The 18,065-nt window shown below is 44.6% G+C and overlaps 2 protein-coding genes and 1 long non-coding RNA gene across 3 annotated transcripts; 2 read left to right on the top strand and 1 right to left on the bottom strand.

Moving 5' to 3' along the window:
• The first annotated feature begins 1,547 nt into the window (after positions 1-1,547).
• LOC143853785 (uncharacterized) lies at positions 1,548-3,611 on the top strand. Its single transcript, XM_077363516.1, has 3 exons — positions 1,548-2,135; positions 2,322-2,631; positions 3,223-3,611. Exons 1-3 carry the CDS (start codon positions 1,548-1,550, stop codon positions 3,609-3,611), a joined length of 1,287 nt encoding a protein of 428 aa, XP_077219631.1.
• Positions 3,612-10,273: 6,662 nt separating this feature from the next.
• LOC143853697 (autophagy protein 5-like) lies at positions 10,274-12,517 on the top strand. Its single transcript, XM_077363416.1, has 3 exons — positions 10,274-10,447; positions 11,586-11,710; positions 12,309-12,517. Exons 1-3 carry the CDS (start codon positions 10,337-10,339, stop codon positions 12,376-12,378), a joined length of 306 nt encoding a protein of 101 aa, XP_077219531.1. The 5' UTR covers positions 10,274-10,336; the 3' UTR covers positions 12,379-12,517.
• On the bottom strand, positions 11,940-15,225 carry LOC143853699 (uncharacterized). The gene is made up of 2 exons (XR_013237271.1): positions 15,013-15,225; positions 11,940-12,583 (listed from the first exon to the last, which is right to left on the bottom strand). It is a non-coding gene; the product is annotated as an uncharacterized LOC143853699 (long non-coding RNA).
• Positions 15,226-18,065: the final 2,840 nt, after the last annotated feature.

The raw sequence follows: 18,065 nt of genomic DNA, 5'->3' as shown, positions 1-18,065 counted from the left end.
GAGGGGCAGATTGAACTCCCAGTCCTCGTCGGAGAACCGCCCTGTCAAGCGTTCACCATGGTCAATTTCCTGGTAACGCTATCTTAGGACGACCTGGCCAGAACCTGATCCGTGCGGTGGCTTCGGCGTATCACCAGAAGATGAAATTCATTACGCCAAATGGCGTGGGTGAAGTTCGGGGAGACCAACCCCAGTCCAGGGAGTGCTATGCAATGGCACTCAAAGGCAAAAATGCAGTGGAATCACTGCCGATTGAGCTACTCGATATGAGGGACGAATTTCGGGGGACTCAACCCGCCGAAGACCTCATCTCCGTCCCGCTGAGCCCGGACGATAATGATAAAGTCGTTCAGATTGGCTCCTCTCTAAGCAGCAGTATCCAGCACCACCTCACCGAGTTTCTTCAAAACAATGCGGATGTCTTTGCGTGGGCTCCCGTCGACATGCCTGGCATTGACCCGGAGATCAGCACGCACAGACTTGGTGTTGACTCAACTTGCAGACCGGTGAAACAGAAAAGGAGACATTTCGCTCTCGAAAGGCGAAGGCGATAAAAGAAGAAGTGGAAAGGCTTTTAAAGGCTGACTTCATTCGGGAGATTCAATCCCGGACTGGTGGGCAAACGTAGTCCTGGTCAAGAAGACAAATGGAAAATGGAGGACCTGCGTTGATTTCACCGATCTGAATAAGGCCTGTCCCAAGGACAGCTATCCGCTCCCGAAAATTGACCAGCTCATTGACGCCATCGCAGGTCACGAATTACTAAGTTTCATGGACGCTTCTCCGGATACAACCAGATCAAGATGTATGAATCAGATATACCAAAGACCTCCTTCGTGACAGATCAAGGGACCTACTGCTACCGTGTCATGCCCTTCGGCCTCAAAAATACTGGGGCCACTTATCAGAGGCTCGTGAACAGACTTTTCCAGAACCAAATCGGCCATAACATGGAAGTCTATATCGACGATATGCTGGTCAAAAGCCGAAGCGCACAGGATCACGTGTCAGATCTGAGAGAAACATTTCAGGTCCTAAAAAAACACAGCATGAAGCTAAACCCCACCAAGTTCACTTTCGGCGTTGGCTCAGAAAAGTTCTTGGGGTTTATGGTAAGTCAACGAGGGATAGAGGCCAATCCAGAGAAGATCAAGGCCGTGATGGAGCTCACTAAACCCAAAACTATTAGAGAAGTACAGCGGCTCACAGGAATGATAGCCGCGCTGTGACGCTTCATCTCGAAATCCGCAGAGAGGTGCCTACCCTTCTTCAGCGCGGTCAAAGGACTCAAGACTGCGCCCTGGACAGAGGAATGCCAAACCGCGTTCGAAGAGTTGAAGCAATTCTTGTCCTCCCCGCCACTATTGACAAAGCCGGAACCAGGTGAGGAGCTATTTTTGTATCTCTCCGTGAGCCCCACGCCTCTGGCAGCTGTCCTAGTTCGTGAAGAGCACCGCCAGCAAAAGCCTATCTACTATGTCAGCAAAGTTCTCCATGACGCCGAAATCAGGTACCAATGGGTTGGGAAATTGGCTTATGCGCTGGTAATGGCGGCCAGAAAGTTGAGGCCATATTTTCAAGCCCACACTATAAAAGTCCTGATCGATCAGCCGCTCAGGCAAGTTCTCCATCGACCAAATATCTCGGGACGACTCGTGAAATGGGCCATGGAGCTGAGCGAGTTTGACATCCAGTACGTGCCAAGGCCAGCGATCAAGGCTCAAGTGCTGGCCGACTTCGTAGCGGAGTGCACCATCCCCCAGCAGATCACCGATTCTGAAGTTGTTCCAACCCCAGTTGTGGAAAAGTCAATCACAACTGAGGGACGGACAGAAGAGGGGACTGAAGCCGAAATTATCTCCGCGCCAGCAGAAGAGGATCCATCAACCGCCGAACTGATCTGGGAAGTATACGTCGACGGATCTTCGAACAAGGGTGGCTGTGGAGCCGGTCTGATTCTCACTGGACCTGATAACTTCACTGCAGATTACGCCCTGAGGTTCGGATTCCGCGCGTCTAACAATGAGGCAGAATATGAAGCCCTCCTCGCCGGAATGAGTCTCGCAATCCAGACCAGCGCCCAGAGGCTCAAAGCGTACTGCGACTCCCAGCTGGATGCAAACCAGATTCAAGGAGTCTATGAGGCCCGCGACGAGGGTATGATCAAATACCTCTCCAAGGTCCGCCAGCTAGCCAGCAAGTTCAAAAGTTTTGAGGTCATCAGAATCCCCATAACAGAGAATGCAAAAGCAGATGTGCTGTCCAAGCTGGCCGCCTCCGGATACACCACTCTCGTGAGTATATGTATGGAGTTCCTACAGAACTCCAGTATCGAAAGTAAGGCCGCTGAAGTAATGCAGGTGGAGAACGAGTCGTGCTGGATGGACGAGATTGTTGAATACCTGCGCGGTGGCAAGCTTCCTGAAGCCAAGAAGGAAGCTAGCAAAGTGGTACAGAGAGCCGCCCGGTTTTCCCTCAGCGGTGAGAATCTGTACAAAAGATCGTACACCCTCCCATACCTAAAATGCCTCTGGCCAGGCGACGCCGCTTACACCCTGCAAGAGACGCACGAAGGGATCTGCGGAGAGTATCTGGGGGGCAAGGCCCTGACAATCAAAGTGCTACTCAGAGGTCTGTACTGGCCTACCTTAAGACAAGACGCACTGAATCTGGTTAGAAGGTGCGAGAGATGCCAGAAATTCTCTCCCACCATCCACCAGCCTGCCGTGGCGATGGCCCCGATCATCAGCCCACTCCCCTTCACAGTATGGGGGATGGACATCATGGGCCCCTTTCCACCGGCCTCCGGGAAACGCACGTTTGTGACAGTGGCGATTGACTATTTTACCAAATGGGTGGAGGCTGAACCTCTAGCCCAGATCACAGAGCAAAACATTCAGAACTTCTTTTGAAAATCGGTAGTTTGCAGATTTGGGATTCCCCGCGTTTTGATAACAGACAACGGTAAACAGTTCGACTGCCGGAACTTTCTGAAGTTTTGCTCCGACTTAAAAATCGAACAGAGGTTTACTTCAGTAGCTCACCCGCAGACCAATGGGCAGACGGAAGTGACGAACCGAATCCTACTGTAGGGGATAAAGAAAAGGCTGGACGAAAGGGCTGGCCGATGGGCAGATGAGCTTTATCACGTTCTATGGGCATATCGCACCACTCCGCGCACACCAACGGGTGAATCACCATTCAACCTGTCCTTTGGAATAGAGGCGGTGATACCAGTCGATGTAGGCACCCCGTCTCCCAGAGTCACCAGCTTTAATGAACAGCTCAATGGTGACGGGCTCCGCGCAAATCTCGACTTATTGGAGGAGGCAAGGGAAGAATCCCGAATCAGAGTCGCCGCCTACAAGCAGAAAGTATCCAACTACCATGATTCGAAGATACGCCCAAAAGAATTCCGGACAGGAGATTTAGTCCTGAGGAAAGCTGCCGTCTCCCAACCAACAAAAGTCAGAAAACTCTCCTCGACCTGGGAGGGGCCGTATCGAGTGAAAGAAGTTATTCGCCCAGGAAGCTATAAGCTGGAAACACTGGAGGAGCACATATTATCCCACGCATGGAATTCCAAGAATCTCAGGAAATACTATCAGTAGCCAAAACGTCAGGCGTGAAAGGTGATTTTGTAAATGTAAATACATGTTAAATATGAATAATATGGAAACTCTTTTGCAGATCTCCACGCCTCCTCGAAACCCAGTTCTCTAAAAACTTGGGTACTTATATTTGGAAACCCAGTTCATTAAGACTAGGGTACTTGTTGCTTGGTTCGCCACGGCTCGTCTCCGCGAAGGCCGGGAGCTCACTCCTGGTCCGGAACCAGCCCGGATAGCAGAAACCAAAGCCGCCTGGAAACCCAGTTCTCTAAAAACTCGGGTACTTATGTGGAAACCCAGTTCACTAAAACTTGGGTACTTATATTTGGAAACCCAGTTCATTAAAACTAGGGTGCTTGCTGCTTGATTCGCCACGGCTCGTCTCCGCGAAGGCCGGGAGCTCACTCCTAGTCCGGAACCAGCCCGGATAGCAGAAACCAAAGCCGCCTGGAAACCCAGTTCTCTAAAAACTTGGGTACTTATATGTGGAAACCCAGTTCACTAAAACTCGGGTACTTATATTTGAAAACCCAATTCATTAAAACTAGGGTACTTGCTGCTTGGTTCGCCACGGCTCATCTCCGCGAAGGCCGAGAGCTCACTCCTGGTCCGGAACCAGCCCGGATAGCAGAAACCAAAGCCGCCTGGAAACCCAGTTCTCTAAAAACTTGGGTACCTGTCGCTTGGGATCCCAGTTCATTAAAACTTGGGAACACGCCAGATAAGTTTATCTCGAATGGTATTTATCAAAGGCCGAAGAGAGAACAGGTAGACACCAAAGTATAATTTCTATTCATCAAAGAGTAGGGCCTCGAAAGACCATTACAGAAGATTTGGCCTCAAAAGGCTATTACAAAAGTGGGGCCTCGAAGGACCATTACAAAAAGAATCAGATAAGACGGCTCAAGAGGCCTCATGGCTGCCACCCCGTTGTAATTCCACCTCCGGGACCACTACGACAGCAGTGGTGACCGGCTCCTCGTCGACAAGCGTCGGTGCTTCAGGGAGATTCAGGCCGGTCAAGATCACGGTCGGATTGGACGCTTTGACCTGCTCGAGACAGTCAAAGTATCCGATCTTGTAGGCCTCACTGGACCAACTGAACAGTTCGTCCTCCCTCTTCTGTATGGCCTCCGCGACGGCCTCTACGACTGCCTCCTTAACGGCCGCTATCTGTCTCTCCTTGGCTCTCTCCCTCTGGGCGTTTAGGGCTTCGACTGCTTTCTGCTTCTGAAGGGCCAGCTCCTCCCTAAGCAGCTTATTCTCCGCCTCCGTCCGTCCAATATTCGTTTGAAGCTCTTTAGCCTCCTTCGCCAGTTTCCCATTCTCCGCTTCTGACTTCGTGATTGCCTCGGAGAACTTCTTACTCTTCCCCTGAAGATCATTGAAGTACACTCCAATATACAGACAGACAAGCAAGTGTTAATATAGGAAAGCAAAGCGAAAGACGGACAGAAGATGAGCATACACGTTGGCCATCTTACCTGATAAAGTGAAGAAAATACGGCCTCTTCAGCCGTAGCTGGCGGTTGTTGGAGAACCTGCTGTTTGTCTTTGCTGAGGATACACTTGCTCAGGATCTCAGTAGCTACTCAGCTCTCGCCAAGGCCAGTATCGTTTTTCTGAACGGCCCAGTTGGGCCGAAAAACACTGTCTCCCGCCCTCGCTGGGGGAGGACAGGCTCCAGCTCCAGCGGATGTGCCACCAGATTTTGAAGAATCAGTTCCTTAGCCAAAAGTACCAACCAGTTTCACCGTGGTTCTGCCTTTGGGAGGCGATGGAGGCGCAGTGTCTTGGGTATGAGCCGGACTCGCCATCTCGGCTGGTTTTCTTTTTTGGCTCTGTTGGGCCACTTGCTGAGCCCTTGGAAAAGCCCCTTGCCTTTTTCTCTCGACTGTTGATTGTTGCTTCATCTCTGCAAGTAAACAAACAAAACAGTCAGGAGCAAAAAGAAAACAAGCAGGGATTTTAAAGCAAGTCTAGCCACATACGTGCCGGAGTCGCAGTCTGAGGCCAAGCTCGACGAGAACTTCTTCCCCCGAAAAGTCCGCACAGTGAATGAGGCCCCCTCGTTCCACCTCCTCTCGCATTAGGGGAAACGTCCTCATATCTTCGCCCTCGAGAAGCGGCTTGCGACTCAGCGCGGTTGTGTCCGGAACATTCCATATTAGAGGAACCGGCCAGGGCTCGCTGGATTCCCTGTCTTCGACGTAGAAGAACCTATTCTTCCACGAGTGTATTGAAGAGGGAATGCCAGTGATTATTTTCAACTCGGAGCACTGGCTAATGTAAATCCAGCCCCCCTCCTTATGCCTCTTCAGGTGTGCACAACCACGGAATAACGGCACAGATACGCTTCTTTCCAACCGACCATGAACGAGGTACATGAACCCAGTCAGCAACCTCCACGAGTTCGGGGCAACCTGAGCTGGGGCCAGTCCATAATATCGAAGCACCGCGGTGAAGAACGGGTGCAAGGGGAACCTGAGTCCGGTTCTCAACGACTCATCATAGATACAGACGTCCAAACTCTCGTTGCAAGCCCTATCTCCCTCTGTCGCCGCCCTCAGCCCAAACCTCGGGGGCACACAGTATCTGTCTCTAATATCCCTCATCATGGACCAATCAAGGTGGTTCTCCTCGACAAGAGCCCGCATGTTGTATTTAGGGTTGGCTTCCATCCGGGCCCTAGCTACGACTTCAACTGCCCGACCAGGAAGAAATGTTGTGGACGCCTCAGTGACGTCACTACCAACACTCCCTTCTGCTCGGAGACTACCCGTTGGGAGTGGGGTGACGTTAAGATCCAATATCACCTCGTCCTGATTCACCCCGTCGTCACTATCTACAACCTCTACTCTAACGTTTGGACTTGCCATTACTAGACTCCGAACCGGATTGGACTCTGAGCTATTGGAGGAGGACTACGAACCGAACTCAGAACTAGAACTACTATGAGACATGAAGCAGAAAAAAAGAAAAGCTGAGAAGAACACCGGACATAGTAGAAAGCTCCTAATCCGCGCACGATTCCAACCACGCACTATGTAAGCCGAACTGGCAGAGCAGAGAGGAGAAGGAGAGAAGGAGAGGACAAGAGGAGAAGAAGAGAAGTAAAAAGTGAAAAGCGAAAAATGAAAGGTAAAAACCTCCTTTTATAAGCTTTGCCCAAGGCGGTGTGCATTTAATGCAGGGCGCATGCTTCGAGGGCGCTTGAATGGTGCCACATGTATGACGGACACACACTTCGAGGAGAAGGCATGGGCGAATACGCGCGTATCTCGACAAAACTCAGTCCGGCCCAAGCCGGACTGGATATGACGCGTCTCGCAAAACGACAAAAGTCTGGGCCGGACTGGATATGAAGCGTCTCGCAAAACGACAAAAGTCAGTCCGACCCAAGCCGGACTGGATATGACGCGTCTCGCAAAACGACAAAAGTCAGTCCGGCCCAAGCCGGACTGGATATGACGCGTCTCGCAAAACGACAAAAGTCAGTCCGACCCAAGCCGGACTGGATATGACGCGTCTCGCAAAAACGACAAAAGTCAGTCCGGCCCAAGCCGGACTGGATATGACGCGTCTCGCAAAACGACAAAAGTCAGTCCGGCCCAAGCCGGACTGACAAATTTCCGGACTCATTTCCAGTCGAACTGACTCATTTCCATACTCATTTCCGGACTCATTTCCGGACAGCAAATTCAGGAATGTAATTCACCACACTTTCCCAACTCACTACAATGACTTGGAAAACTGGGGGGCAACTGATGGGGTGTAAAAACTCAAGCCTATCACAGGCCGACACCTGTCCTGGAGTAGGTGAACTCCAGCCTGTAGTAGGCTGCCACCTGTCCTGGAGTAGGTGAACTCCAGGGCGCACGCTTCGAGGGCGCTTGAATGGTGCCACGTGTATGACGGACACACACTTCGAGGCGAAGGCATGGGCGAATACACGTGTATCTCGACAAAAGTCAGTCCGACCCAAGCCGGACTGGATATGACGCGTCTCGCAAAACGACAAAAGTCAGTCCGGCCCAAGCCGGACTGGATATGACGCGTCTCGCAAAACGACAAAAGTCAGTCCGGCTCAAGCCGGACTGGATATGACGCGTCTCGCAAAACGACAAAAGTCAGTCCGACCCAAGCCTGACTGGATATAACGCGTCTCGCAAAACGACAAAAGTCAGTCCGGCCCAAGCCGGACTGAATATGATGCGTCTCGCAAAACGACAAAAGTCAGTCCGGCCCAAGCCGGACTGGATATGATGCGTCTCGCAAAACGACAAAAGTCAGTCCGGCCCAAGCCGGACTGGATATGACGCGTCTCGCAAAACGACAAAAGTCAGTCCGGCCCAAGCCGAACTGGACGCAAAACAACAAAAGTCAGTCCGGCCCAAGCCGGACTGGATATGACGCGTCTCGTAAAACGACAAAAGTCAGTCCGGCCCAAGTCGGACTGGATATGACGCGTCTCGCAAAACGACAAAAGTCAGTCCGGCCCAAGCCGGACTGACAAATTTTCGGACTGAATTTCCGGACTCATTTCCAGTCGAACTGACTCATTTCCGGACTCATTTCCAGCCAGCAAATTCAGGAATGTAATTCACCACACTTTCCCAACTCACTACAATGACTTGGAAAACTGGGGGGCAACTGATGGGGTGTAAAAACTCAAGCCTATCACAGGCCGACACCTGTCCTGGAGTAGGTGAACTCCAGCCTGTAGCAGGCTGCCACCTGTCCTGGAGTAGGTGAACTCCAGGGCGCACGCTTCGAGGGCGCTTGAATGGTGCCACGTGTATGATGGACACACACTTCGAGGCGAAGGCATGGGCGAATACGCGCGTATCTCGACAAAACTCAGTCCGGCCCAAGCCGGACTGGATAAGACGCGTCTCTCAAAACGACAAAAGTCAGTCCGGCCCAAGCTGGACTGGATATGACGCGTCTCGCAAAATGACAAAAGTCAGTCCGACCCAAGCCGGACTGGATATGACGTGTCTCAAAAAACGACAAAAGTCAGTCCGACCCAAGCCGGACTGGATATGACGCGTCTCGCAAAACGACAAAAGTCAGTCCGGCCCAAGCCGGACTGGATATGACGCGTCTCGCAAAACGACAAAAGTCAGTCCGGCCCAAGCCGGACTGACAAATTTCCGGACTCATTTCCAGACTGAATTTCCGGACTCATTTCCAGTCGAACTGACTCATTTCCATACTCATTTCTGGACTCATTTCCAGCCAGCAAATTCAGGAATGTAATTCACCACACTTTCCCAACTCACTACAATGACTTGGAAAACTGGGGGGCAACTGATGGGGTGTAAAAACTCAAGCCTATCACAGGCCGACACCTGTCCTGGAGTAGGTGAACTCCAGCTTGTAGCAGGCCACCACCTGTCTTGGAGTAGGTGAACTTCAGCCTATAGCAGGCTGCCACCTGTCCTGGATTGGGTAATCCCCACGTCACCAACTCTCCCCCTATAAAAGGGGGTTCAAAGCTCAAACCAATGGGTAATGCATTTCCTCTCCAAAACTCTTAAACTAGCTCTGCACTCCTGCTCATATACTGACTTGAGTGTCGAAGGGCCTGTCCGGAGTAACACCCGGGTTGGTCTTCTGACCTCGTTTGCTTCTGTGCAGAACACAGCTCCTTCACTTCACTCTAGCTGAACCCAGCTCCCTCACTTCGATTCTTCAAGACTCAGCTCCTCGGGTCTTCCAGAACAACTCTTACGTCACTGTTGTACCTGTTACCGATTTTCGGTCTAACAGGATTTAAAAGGTGACATTCTTTTCACCTGTGATTCATTTGATGCTGCTCACATATCTGGTCCTCGGGACATCCCAACCCTATCCTCTCACATTCCCCATTCATCCATCTGGGATGCTGAAGAAACATGTGACGCGTTTTCAGTTTAAAAAAAGTGAGCCCAACTAATCAAGAGGTTTTAGATCCATCAGAGTGCTTCTTTCTGTCGGAATGAAACCAACTACGTTAGAGGGAGAAGATGAGTTTCATAAGAACAACATTGTTCTTTTGATGCAAAACACACACAGAAAGTATCCCAAGTTGTTATACTATTTACTTTGGGGTCCAGTAAATGAAGGGTTTGGATTTTTGAACAATTTTGGCTCAAATGATTTTTTTTTAGAACACATGCATTATATGGGCCTAGGTTGTTTAATTGGGCCGATTGATTGTTAAAAGAAAAAAAAATGAAAGATAGAGTGTCTAGTGAGATGTGATCCAAACCGTCCATTAGATGGGCCACAGCCTAAATAGTTTGTGTCCCAAAAATTATTACCATTGGTTGATCCTAACCTTCCGATCTTTATAGGGTTAGGATCAACCCTCTAACATTCAGATCGGAGGGTTAGGATCAACCTATGGAAATGATTTTTGAGGTACAACCTATTTAGGCTGTGGCCCATCTAATGGACTGTTTGGATCATCCTATGGTGCGGGCCATACCGTACTTTTAATAAACTGAGGAGTGCCCTCATCAAAATGTAGTAGTGCTGATAACATTTCCCTTTTTTTTATACTAGGAAATTGTATCGGCACTCCCCAGTTTCGATAATGGCACTCTTCACTCTATTAAACACTTTCTTAATTAACTTGACCACATTGTTAGCTTTTCAAGAGAAAGACAGAGAGAGGGCCTCTCTCGTCTTGCTTGCCGGACCCGGACAACCGTTCGTGGATCGTTCAGAAGCCCGAGATGGATCCGGGTAAGGAAGCCCAAGAGCTAGTGTGGGAAGTAGCGATCCCTCTACAGATCCATCTCCATCAATCCGATGTCACAACTCTCCCTCCTCCACCACCTGCTCTCGTATAATTCTTCTTCCTTTCCCATCTTTCACTTTTTTTTTTAAATTTCTTCCTTCTTTATTTGATTCTGAACCATTTCAATTCTAGTGTGCACTCCATGTATTTGAATACCCTCATTACTACTTAGGTTTTATGTTTCTATACTTTGGTTTTCATCTCATTGATTCACATCCTTTTATTTTCCCTATATGAAAGTGTTTTTTTTTTTTTTTGGGTAAAGATGACAAGAAAATTTTGATTCTATTGTTATGAACCCAGATCAGTTTGAAATGTGATTGATCTTTTTAGAGGGAAGATTAACCTCTTGACCCACTACGAGGGAAGGGTCAGTCCTCCTTTGTGCACAATGACACACTTTCTGGAACAAGTTTCTTCATTGATTTTAAAAAAGAATCTATTTACATGTTATTTATAGAAAACCCACTTGAACACTTTCTATAAAACTCCTACCCAAGCTTAATTTAGATAACCCCTCATATCCATGCCAAACAACTAGAGAGAAAATTCCATAATATATAGTAAACACTATAATCTAATTTATTCTACCCTAAGTGGGGCATAATGTTATGTTACCAGGTTTCTTAGTTTGTTTTTCAATAAAGTCTAGTGCTTAGAGCTGTTGTTTGGTACTTTTGCTTGTAATTATATGAGTTTGTTGCTTAGGAGTTGTGGTAGAGTACTGTTTCTAATGGAGTCTTCACGTCTGGTCTGGGTAGTTGTTGTAATGGATCACATTCCTAGCATATAGGGATTGTGGGGTAGAATAATCAGGGAACTAGTAGTTGGTTAGTAAAGGCCTATAAATATCTCATTGTAAAGATGAGAAAGGGGTGACTTATGAATATTTTGTGCCCAGCACATCCGGAGGTTTAGTTTCCCTCGAAGAAACTACTAATCGTCTCTCTTATTTATCTCTTCATTATACTCTATCTTGGGCAGATCATTCTTCCCAAAATAGGTAAAAGTAAGAACAAAGCGTTGTCTCTTGTTTTATGCATATTATATATGTTCACAACTCACATGCATTGACATGAGACATCTCCATTCAAGCACTTGGATACACCCTAGAATATGGTATATGTCTTTTATCGTTAATTTTCTTTTGATGCTTAATTTACACTTTGCATGTGCAATTTCAGATTTTAGGTCCTCGGGTTGGGTACCTCCCTCTGTTAATACCTCTCATAAAGCCTCATTTCCATAGTGCACTTCCTCCTGGAGTGGACACTGTTTGGTTTGACTACAAAGGGTTGCCACTTAAATGGTATGCTATCTTTTGCTCTCTTTATTTGTGATTTTTTTTTTTTTTTTTTTTGCTTTTGAAAAGAATGACTGATTGCCGAAATTACTTATGCTTATAGCAGTTGCATAATTGATGTAGGCTTGCTAGCATTGGATTATTTCAGTATAAAAATTTCATAGATTTTGAACAAGATCCACAAGAACAGTAGGATCACTGTTCGTGCAGAAAGAGAAAATAACGACAAAAGAATAAACTTCAAAATCCGAAATTTCGTATTCCAAAAGTTCCTCAAAGTGCATCCTTCCATGTACAAATATGAGAACTCCTCTCAATTCAGACTTAACACTTTAATTTGGACTCTAATTTCAAGTTAGGTTGTATCATATGCAATGGACTCGTCGTCTTTTTTAAATACGGGTATCCAACTTGTGGTTCATCTGTCTCTTCAATTTCCTTGTCTCGCTTAAATGGGCTTCTTTCACGAGGCTTGCATTTTTGGATCTAATAATGATTTTTGTATCTTTCACACTTGCTTATTACATGATTTAGACCTTTACTTCAGTACCTAAGAATAAATACCCTTACAACATGACTTAGCGGTCCTTTGCATGATTTGCAGGCATATACCAACAGGAGTTCTCTATGATCTTCTCTGCGTGGAACCAGAAAGGCCTTTGGAATTGATCTAGGTTGATGAGTTCTCTTTATTATTATTTCTTTTTTTTTTCGGATTTGACGGCATTTCCAGGTAAGAGATAATGGATCTTCTTCTTTCAAGATTCTAATATGTGCTTTCGACTTTCATAGAGCGAAACTTGTTCTTTGACATCCTCCATCTATGGATTTGTAACTCTTGATATTTGATGGGCCGCCCTCTAAATCCATGATCGCTGTCTGCAGATTATGCCAAGACCAAAGAGCATACTTAAAACAAACCGGATAAAAAATCCAGGGAAAAAAATAAACTGATTTATCATACCCTTTTGACAAAACAAGACCTAACTGAACCGTAAAATATTAACTGAATATCCTCAGCTCTACAACCAAAATTCTCTCTTCCTTTTTCTTCTCTTCTCCTTCCTCATCTCTCCTCTCAATCATAGCATGAAGGTCAACTAAAACAAGGCAGTCGGTTACCAGTTAAATTTCCTACCTTCAACCCATACTGTGGAACATAACTAAAACAAGCCATTCCATTTTTGAATTAATGATACAGTTCAATTTATGCTCGGGGCCATATCTTTTTTTAACAGAAAAAACTTTGTCTAGAATGGGATAACAGGATTTGTATAAGATGGTCCTCATCCAGAAACCATCACTTAGCAACTTCACACACAAAAGTAACATGATGTCAGAGATGTAAACTTTTGGAATAAAATGGGAAACAGATGGCCAAGCTCATGATGATATAAGACATAAATATCCTAGTATACTACAAACACCATAATAAAGGATTAAATGGAAATTAAATTGAAGGGCGCCATGTTTCCATCAGATACACAAATAACATTAGGGTCCTATGATTAAAATATGACAGAAGTGCCAAATATACTGACCGAGAAAGCATGTGTTATATGCACACAGAATTCAACGGCAATCCCTATTGACATTACAAGGTTTACCACAGAAACTGCATTAAGTTCGATCTTCAGGATTGCCTTACACCCTGCAGAGTAGCATCTTGTTAGCAAAAAAAAAAAAAAAACGAAATTACTGCAGATGATCAACACTAAAGTTTGAAAACTAAGGCATGAAAATGGAAGAACCTAGAGAATGAGCATTTCAGTGACACGGTCATGTTTTTCGTTGATTCTCTATAGTCCCAATGGAGTGTGTAGGGCCAAAAGTCGGTCGAATCGACTAGATCAATGATTGACCAGGTGTATCTTCAAACAATGAATAGCGAACACCACAAAAAGCCTACAATATATATATATATATATATATATATATATATATATATTGATGACATATGGTATCCCCACCCCATTTTTGGGCGGGACTAATCCCTATGGATGCACGCAATCACCCGTAAACCACGCACATTGGGTTACTACGGGGGGGATTCGAACTCGCGTCAAAGCCTACTAAAGATATTTTCATGAAAAAAGTTAATTTTTTCATGAAGATATGGACAACAGGTTATGTTCTTCGAGACTGGTCATTCGGACAAAAGGCAGTGTCACCCTACACATCCCCCCCTTCCTTTTGCCGATTTCTTCATGACAAAAGTTAATTTCAATTTTGAAGTCTAAAGCATAAGACTATGACAAAAAGGGGTACACAGCACATGCTGTACAATTTCTAAAGGAAAAGAAATGTATGTCCAATACATTTTAAATAAGTGTATAACAGAATGAAGAAGAAATAAATTATGACGCTCTTCCCTGCCAAAATCATTATAAAAAATAAAGGCCCAATGGCGACTGATTAAATCAGATAGTAGTGGTACTTGAGGAACAATTGTAATATGACTTGTATGCAAGTTCGTAGACTCGCTTGCAAATATTTGTATATGGATTTAAAACAAACAAATAAAGAAAAAGAACTACTATAACAGGACTTTAGGATTTTTGAACAAATGAATGCATATCAGGATTTGTAAGTTAAAAGTGATAAATCCAAAATCTTCAGGATTCAGAACAATGAACGAAATAACTCATCAAGAGCAACCACTCCTTGAATTTCATCTTAAAAGATGATTTGAGAATAGGGAATCACATTGTTAAGAGAGATTGTTTTCTTCAGATATAACGTTTTCCGAGCAGGTGCAGATGACAGAGACTACCCTAACCATTACTTGAGAGTCCCCAAGATCGGGTTAGTTGGATCTGCTCATCGATGACTTCAGGAAGCAATAGTTTAAAATTTGAGCAAGACAATATCCATTGTGTAAGCTTCTGTCTATGCAGAAGCATGCCTATGTTGCAAACATGGTTTTAAATTTCGGCCAAAATCCAAAATATCAGATTTCCCAAAAAAATTTCAAAAATATATTATTTTTCCAAAATTTAGGCCAAAATTACCGAAATAATAAATTAATACTTTTTTTTACTGGATTTCGACCAAAATTTCGGGATTTCGGCTGAAATTTCGGTTTCGGCCAAGGCCGAAACCAAACCTGAAACCGAAATGTAAATCCTTGGTTGCAAATAGTGATGTACTGTTGTTCTATGGCATCCAGTTCGATATGTCAGGGAAAATTGTAGCTTGTAATCTGCAAAGTTCATATTGGTTTTACTGAAAACATCGGTGCATCAGTGAAAAAGTAGAAAAACAAATAAAAAATAATAATCAGATATTGGTACTCAGAAAATGCCTACCAAGAGATCCACGACAATCATTGTCAGCACTAGTAAAATGATTGCTGAACTCCATAAACTGCAATGAATTATGTAAACATAGATTATCAAATCAACAATTGATAGACCTATATGGAAGAGATGCACATCATTCTTCCTATAGTATCTGTTTCTTAAAAAATAAACAGCAGAGTAAAATTCTACAACTGTAAATCATGAAAATTAGAAATAATACAGACCAGCAAGTGATAGCCAGGCAAACAATAAATACAGCACCTGTCAGGATGTCAATTGCAGAGTTAGATCAATGCTCAGAGGAGAGTGGCACACGAATATAAGCTAATTTAACAGAAGTGTTTTTTATGAGATACATGTGGTAAGACCATTAAAGTATACCACAATCAACGGGAAAACAAATCATAGTTACGGGAAACTTCCTCATTGGATGGGAAGCTCGCTTCCCCAGAAACTTGCTTTGGAAGCTAAGTTCTTCTTGCTTACCAAATTTAGGGGAAGCACGCTTCCCAGACACTTCCAACGTGTTTTCTCCTAATTAAGATTACGCTTCCTATTAGGTGATTATTTCTTCTTAAAAGAATATTTTCTTGTTTTGCTAATGCCGAAGGATCCTATTTTTAAATAAATTGCATTTAAAACTTAAAAACTTGTCTTAAGTTTCAAATGAAAATTATGTGGAACTTTTTCCAAAAGCTTAACATTAGATAAATATGAATAAAACACGTGAAACTATAAATTTCTAAAACTAGTAATTCTAATTAGTCATGAAGTCTTCTTTTCTACTTGTAATCCTTACCTATATTAACCCTTCCTGCCTAACCTACTAGGATCTTACTCTTTCTATGTACTTCTTTTTTGCTTCCAATGAGGCTTATTATATGTTTCATTTCGACTTTCAATGATGCTTCCCACACATTTTCTCTTTATTTTCTTTAAAACTTTTTACTTCTCGCTTTTTCTGTTTTCTATACCCCATGCTTCCCGCTTTCACTTCCTGCATCGCTTCTCGCACTCACTTCTCATTCTGGCAACTATGAAACAAATAGTGAAACTAATCCATAAATAATCATATGAATTTCTAACAGAAGACAAACATGAGAAAAAAAATGAGAGGTTACTGAACTACTGAAACAAAAGTAAATAGTTAACGAGAAGAATATGTGAATTAAATTTTATAATAAGAGAAAAAAGAGAGTGAAACAAGTATCCCACATAAGGCTTTCCGTGAGATGTATTCCATTCCGTGGATCATAATATATCTCGAATCTATCAGTAGCAAAGAATATATTCTTGTATCAATGAGATAAAACTGTTAGTGAGTACTATAGCACTCTCAAGGGCATCTGGGAAAAGCTCAGTCTCTATTAGCTCTCACCAATGATATCGAAATCGAAAAAAATAACACAGATTTTTCAGTCGCAAAGTTTCTATCAAGATTAAATTCTAGCTTTCAGCCCATTCAAAGTAAGATCCTAGCCAACGGTACTCTATCTTCTTTCAGAAATACATTTTCACAAGTGTAGAGGTCGTGTTGGGAGAATGGAATCAATTAGAGGTTGTGGAGATTCCTTGAGTGGTAGACGTGGCAGAGGCACTCCCAATAATCGAAGTAGAGGTCGCAGCTATGGCGAGTTCTGTGGTTCCAGTGAGGATTCCATCTTTGGAGATCTTGGTCGTTTAAGGTACTTTTTAGGTATTTAAGTGGCCCGGTCCAAAGGTGTGAGCTTCTCTCAAAGGCAGTACATCACTGTCCTGTGGGAGGATACAAATATGTTAGAAACCCAAAGGCGCCTAATACAAAGCTCAATGCTGATCAAGGTGAACCATATAGTGATCAAGGACAATTTAGATGATTGCCTGGTAAGTTGATTTAGTTGATGGTCGCTCAAACTTGCATAACTTTTGCAGTTGGGGTGGCTAGTCAGTTTATGCACTCACCTAAAATACAATATTGTCATGTGGCTTGTAGAATGTTGAGATGTCTAAAAGGTGCTCTAGGTGAAGGGGTCTTATATATAGACCTTCTGAAATACTGGACATCACAAGTTTCTCCGATGTTAATGGGGGTGGAGATCGAATGATCGAAGGTCAATGCCTAGGTATTGTACATCTGTAGCCGAAAACTTAGTAATGTTAAGCAACAAGAAGCAGAATGCTGCAGCCAAATTCATCACTGAAGCCAAGTATAGGCCCGCGACCCATACAAAATGTGATATGATGTAGGTAGTGGTCTTTATTGCTTTAAGTCCTATTAAGATGTTTTATGATATGTAATATGCCTAAGGGCATAGTTGACTTTGTACGTTACATTCCTTTAGTATAAATACATGATTCAGGGGGGATCTCTCCAATTCACATTTCTCTCTTCTCATTCTCTCTCAACATGGTATCAGAGCCTTAGGGTTTTGATCCCCTAGGGACCACCATAGCCTCTCCCCTCTCATCTTCTTTTTTCTCTTCCTCCCACCCCTAACCCTAACCCTAATCTTGCCCACCGCTTACCCCTCCTCGGTTTTTCCACCGCCACCCCCTTCCCCCATCTCGGGTTTTTGTCTCCCCCCCCCCCCTCCCCACCTCCTCACTCGAACAAAAAAAAAAGAAAAAAATTATACAATAAAAAAAACCTAACCCTGATGTCCTAAATCTTTCCTATGTCCTAAATCTTTCCTATTCCTCTCCTCTCTCTTCTTTGTTATTGTTTGGTGTTCGGCTTCGCTTTCGTGGCTTCTGTGGCCCTTTTTCTCGGATCTACTCTTCCTTTCGGAGCCGCACCATGATGTTTTGTCCCGTCTAGTTCTGTCCATCACCCTTTATTTCTGTCGTTGTTGTGGCTATTCTATTTCTTCTTGTCCTTGTTGTCTAATCCACCCGTCATTGAGGATCCCTCTACTGGCCCGACCGATGGGGTACGGGCCACAAACCCACGGCCAACTATCTTCTCTTCTAGTTTCTCGTCTCATGTGGAGGGTTTTTTCCCCTCAGATGACCACCACTAAAAAAATCCACCAAACGTCAAAAGAAGACCACAATAGCTGAATGTATTCCACAACCAAGGT

This window comes from Tasmannia lanceolata, unplaced genomic scaffold (genome assembly GCF_043159265.1).
Source record: "Tasmannia lanceolata isolate RefF3 unplaced genomic scaffold, GAP_Taslan_0.1 ptg000020l, whole genome shotgun sequence".
Lineage (NCBI taxonomy): Eukaryota > Viridiplantae > Streptophyta > Magnoliopsida > Canellales > Winteraceae > Tasmannia > Tasmannia lanceolata.
This window is presented reverse-complemented; position numbering and strand designations above follow the sequence as displayed.

Excerpts from the sequence above, each read along its gene's own strand:
- LOC143853785 (XM_077363516.1), top strand. The coding sequence starts at position 1,548 with ATGGCGGCCAGAAAGTTGAGGCCATATTTTCAAGCCCACACTATAAAA. Across the intron at positions 2,136-2,321 it reads ATGCAAACCAGATTCAAGGA|AACTCCAGTATCGAAAGTAA; the intron begins GTCTATGAGGCC and ends GAGTTCCTACAG. Across the intron at positions 2,632-3,222 it reads AATCAAAGTGCTACTCAGAG|AGGCGGTGATACCAGTCGAT; the intron begins GTCTGTACTGGC and ends CCTTTGGAATAG.
- LOC143853697 (XM_077363416.1), top strand. The coding sequence starts at position 10,337 with ATGGATCCGGGTAAGGAAGCCCAAGAGCTAGTGTGGGAAGTAGCGATC. Across the intron at positions 10,448-11,585 it reads CTCCTCCACCACCTGCTCTC|ATTTTAGGTCCTCGGGTTGG; the intron begins GTATAATTCTTC and ends GTGCAATTTCAG. Across the intron at positions 11,711-12,308 it reads AAAGGGTTGCCACTTAAATG|GCATATACCAACAGGAGTTC; the intron begins GTATGCTATCTT and ends CATGATTTGCAG.